This window comes from Lactuca saligna, chromosome 4, assembly GCF_052625555.1.
Source record: "Lactuca saligna cultivar CGN05327 chromosome 4, ASM5262555v1, whole genome shotgun sequence".
Classification (NCBI taxonomy): Eukaryota; Viridiplantae; Streptophyta; class Magnoliopsida; order Asterales; family Asteraceae; genus Lactuca; species Lactuca saligna.
Window position 1 is genome coordinate 90,799,273 of NC_136420.1, and position 4,714 is coordinate 90,803,986.

General features: G+C 35.2%; 1 protein-coding gene across 3 annotated transcripts; it reads right to left on the bottom strand.

Moving 5' to 3' along the window:
• Positions 1–665: 665 nt before the first annotated feature.
• On the bottom strand, positions 666–4,232 carry LOC145042371 (calcium-dependent protein kinase 4). Of its 3 annotated transcripts, none has more exons than XM_078990766.1 (8): positions 3,972–4,232; positions 2,566–3,416; positions 2,314–2,457; positions 1,982–2,134; positions 1,707–1,822; positions 1,456–1,623; positions 1,032–1,256; positions 666–898 (listed from the first exon to the last, which is right to left on the bottom strand). In XM_078990766.1, the coding sequence occupies exons 2-8, from the start codon at positions 3,098–3,100 to the stop codon at positions 776–778; spliced, it is 1,464 nt and encodes a 487-aa protein (XP_078846892.1). In that variant the 5' UTR covers positions 3,101–3,416; positions 3,972–4,232; the 3' UTR covers positions 666–775. The 3 variants fall into 3 exon arrangements, with proteins under 3 accessions (XP_078846892.1, XP_078846894.1, XP_078846895.1); XM_078990768.1 differs by having other exon boundaries at positions 3,956–4,232; XM_078990769.1 differs by lacking the exon at positions 3,972–4,232 and adding an exon at positions 3,698–3,799.
• Positions 4,233–4,714: the final 482 nt, after the last annotated feature.

A 4,714-nucleotide genomic window follows, 5' to 3' on the forward strand; every position in this document is an offset into this window, starting at 1 on the left:
ACGGAACAATTAGGTTTGAAGTTTGATTTGTAGCATTTAAACCGGTTAAACAACGGGGGTCTTTGAAGTGGATGCTGATTATTTAAAGAGTGATTACAGAGATAGTCCCTTTGGTTGGTAGATTTTGCAGTTTTAGTCTCAGTTTCTAGATTTTGTCACAAATGGTCCCTATTGCATATTTGGACAACCCATTTAGTCTCTGTCTCGGTTACCGCTTAGGTTGCTCCGTTAATAATCCTCACACAAGGCCATTTTAGTCATTTCATGCTAACCTCTTGACGGCATAAAGACTATAATTCGTTTTCAATTCCATTAACTTCCAAAACTTGATATAAAAACTTTCATCAAAATCTTAGGGATACAAAACAAAGCTTTTGGATACATACATGTTCATCAAAAATACTTTCGTAAAAAAACACTTCCATCGAAGGCCTAAATGTATATATAGCTGTTTTTGTTTTTAACTTGAACACAATGACTACTAAACTAGGTTTAAAAAAAAAAAAAAACAAAAAAAACTTAGTGTATGAATACGTTAACTCTTGTATCTATTTGCCTATCCTTTTTCCTCCAAACTTATAAGCCACATTACTTACCATATAAGACTTAATGAGGAAGTGTTTTTTTACAAAATCATTTTCTTTTTTTATCCTGCAACTCATCAATTTCTTTTCAATCCACTAACAAGCAATTCTTCAATCAATCAGTAAATAATTACAATTTAAGGTATCTGTAAAGTTAATGTGTGCATATATAGTATATACGTATGGAGATGCTATTGATCCCCTTGTACATCTCTCATGCTGATATTAAGACTGTTTCTCATTGTTCTTCTTCCAATTCCAGCATTTCCTTTTGTCATCATGGCCACAAATTCCCCATAATCGATCCTCCCATCCTAAGACAAATTTATACAAAATTATCAAATTCTTTCCAATGCTCCAATGAAAAAAAAAAAAAAAAATCAGTCCTATTTTGATCAACACATTATCTTGATCCTTGCCACTATTTTTTGAATTTTTTGGACTTACATTATCTTGATCGACTTCCCTAATAATATCCTCCACAAAAAAATCAGTCATATTTTGATCAATACATGCTTGTTGAAGCTCATCAACTGTAATATATCCACTTCCATCCTTGTCAAAATACCTAAATGCTGCAACAAGATGCTCCTCTCGATCCAATTTGTTCAAATGCATGGTTGCTGTTACAAATTCCCCATAATCTATTGTGCCACTGTTGTCCACATCAGCCTGAAATCATATCATATCATAATAAACTCATACATACATCAGCCAAAGTGAATATTGCTTTGTATTTGGATGACATTGCTATAATGGTGTATAGGTTGTTTCAAAGTAAAATGCTGTAGTAGGAAAAATAAATAAATGGAAGTACGTTGATATTTCTATAACTTTCTTTATTAAGTGATTAAATAAATACTAATCTTACTGCATCCATAAGGTCTCGAATCTCTGTATCCTTTAATGTTGAACCAAACCTTTTTAAACCAGCTTTCAGTTCATCAAATGTTATTGCACCACTGTTATCTGTATCCATTGACTTGAACATTTCCCTCAAACCTGCAATCTCTTCTTCTGACAAACTTTCAGCTATTACCTATCACCATACAAGAAAAAAGCAACATACTTTAGCTTTTTTATTAAGGTGTTGTAATTTGAAGACATTATTAAATTATGTACCCTTAAAGCCATCTTCTTTAACTTATTCATTGCTGAGAACTGCTTCAAACGAGAAAGAACAGCAGGATCAAGTGCTCTATCTGGAGCAACCCCGTTTTCACATATCCATGGATGACCTGTTCTAATTACATTTAACACATAAATACTTCCAATCTCACATATACATAACATAACACAAAACTGTTTTTGTGTAAAAGACGAAAATACCCTTGTCACCCTCATCATTAGAGATAGACCTAGTAAACTTGTATGGAAGGAAAGATGTGTAAACATACATAGGACTTGATGGGCTGTTAAGCGCTTTGAAGGTTGAGAGCATAACATCTTGTTTATAAGATCCTTTCCACTATCTGATATAAGAGGCCATGGGTCTGATTCAAAGTCAATATGAGCCTTCAACACTGCATCAAATATCCCCTGTTGTGTTTCTACACAAAAAAAAAAATTAAAATAAAAAAGTTAGAACTAAATCAGGAAAGTAACACACACACACACACACACATATATATATATATATATATATATATATATATATATATATATATATATATATATATAACTTAGCAGATTAAGTTCTGTCCCCATTAAGTAAAAAAATAAACAATACCTGCCCAAAATGGAGGTACACCACTTAGAAGTATATAAAGTATGACTCCAGCTGTCCACACATCTGCTTCAGGACCATAATTCTTTTTAAGCACCTCAGGTGCAACATAATATGGGCTTCCAACCACATCTTTGAAAATTTGACCTAAGAAAATGAAAAATCATCCCATTAAATTTAATATTCCACACAAAAGTCAGCAACCAATTAAAGGTCTTAGGGTAAGTTGTAAGTAATACTTTCTATTAACTTCACCTGGTTTGAAAAAAACCGAGAGTCCAAAATCAATTGCTTTGAGTGAAAAATCATCATCCCTATTTATCAATAAGAAATTTTCAGGTTTCAAATCTCTATGCATAACACCAAGTGAATGACACGCCTCAACAACTCCCACAATGATCTTTGTCAATTCTGCTGCTTTCCTCTCACTGTATTGTCCTCTTTGGATAATCCGATCAAACAATTCTCCACCATTACAGAGCTCCATTACAATATGAACATACAATGTATCTTCATATGCTCCCTTTATTGTTACGATGTTCTTGTGCCCTGTTAAATGGTGCATTATTTGAATCTCCCTCCTAACATCCTCCACGTCCTCTTTAGAAATCAACTTCCTTTTTGAAATTGACTTGCATGCGTAGTTTATGCTTGTTGAATTCTCTGTGCATAAATAGGTTGTGCCGAATTGACCTTGACCAAGCTTTTGACCTAATGTGTAAAGATCCCGAATGTTGGCAGTTTTATGACCAAGAACGGAATAAGCCTGGTTGGTGTTGTGGTGGTTCATGGTGGTTTCTTAAAGTAAGAATTCGGAACTGGGATTGGAATTGGAATTGGGATCGGGAATGTAATTGGAACTGGAATTGGAATCCTTTTTCAGGAGCTCTTTGGATGCCCGATTTTGAGGGTTTGAGGAGGTGTTAGATTTAGGGAAAGAAGGGTTTTGTTTGGAACTTGATCGGGGTTGGGGATTATTGGAGTTTTGGTTGATTCTTACTGCAAAAGATCAGCGACATGTATTGCCCATAAAAACAATCAAGATTCTGCCATAGTTATGAAAGTTTCAGCTTCTTCCTCATCCCGTTTTATCCTCATCAAATTTACTGCAAGTAAGCATAGTTTTCAACCAGTTAGACACAATATAGATGTTATTGTTGTTAATTTGACTGCAAATAAACATAATTTCCTAACAACTTTGCCAAAATACAAGTCATTCTCAACAAATTTGCTGAGATAACATTATTTTCTACCAATTTGCCCGATTAGCCACAACACACCATGCTATTCTCATTAATGTAACTGCAAACAAACGTGATTTACTACCAATTTGCCATAAACATCCTAAAATTGCCGATCTCAACAATCTAAAAGGCAAACCCCCTACCCCAAAATTGATTGCCTTCAAAATGCTATGTTATAGGAATGAAGAAGACAATCTATTATATGCAATAGATCGGGGAAGGGAAATAATCTTGAAATTACGATGAACGCATTATAAATCTTCCTAATTAAGGAAAACCCACGTGAGGAGAACGCATGGACTGATTCTTAAAAGAGATCATATAGAAAAATTCTTGAAAATCGATTAACGAACGTATACGGATGCATGTTACGGGTAATTAATAAGGGGAAAGGTGAGTACAGATCTAGTAAGCTACCGGGTTGAATGAGGGAAATGAAAATGCCGATCACGTCGGAGGAAGAAGAAGGAAATGATGATGAATGTAGTCGTGGGTGGGTGTGTTTCAATGGAAAAGGAAATGGGATTTTTTTTTTGTACGAGAAATTCCGATCCTTCTCCTTGTTGGCGTTGCTGTTGTCGACAATAAATGAATAATGATCGGAGCGGGCGGCAAAGAAAGATTTTATGACGGAGCTGACACGCCGTCTTCTTGGCCTCTTTCTTCTCTTGAGTCTTTGACCTTCTATGTCTACAAAAATGCATTAGAAACAATGTTTTAAAACCCGGATTTTTAATTGATCCGGTATGATGAGCGGTTCACGGGTTAACCGGTTGAACCGTCGGGTCAACCCGGTTTATGATCTTTTTCTATTTTTATATATTTTTACTTTCATGCATAATGCATAAACATATAAAACCAATAATTTAATGTCCACAAAGTTTAAATATTTAAAAACATTGAAGAAACCACAAACGGCTCGTTGTTTTGGCGTTCGCTACTTGTTTTCAACTATTCAAATCCTATTAAAACGGGTCAATCCGGTTTTAACCGGTTCGACATAAGCGGTTGAACCGCGGTTTAGAGGAAACCCGGCCGGTTCGATCCGGTTCGTATTTTTACAAAAAACCGGTCTCAATTGACCCGCCTTCTATCCCGGGTCACGGTCCAACCGGTTGAACCGGCCGGGTCAACCCGGGTTTTAAAACATTGAATTAGAA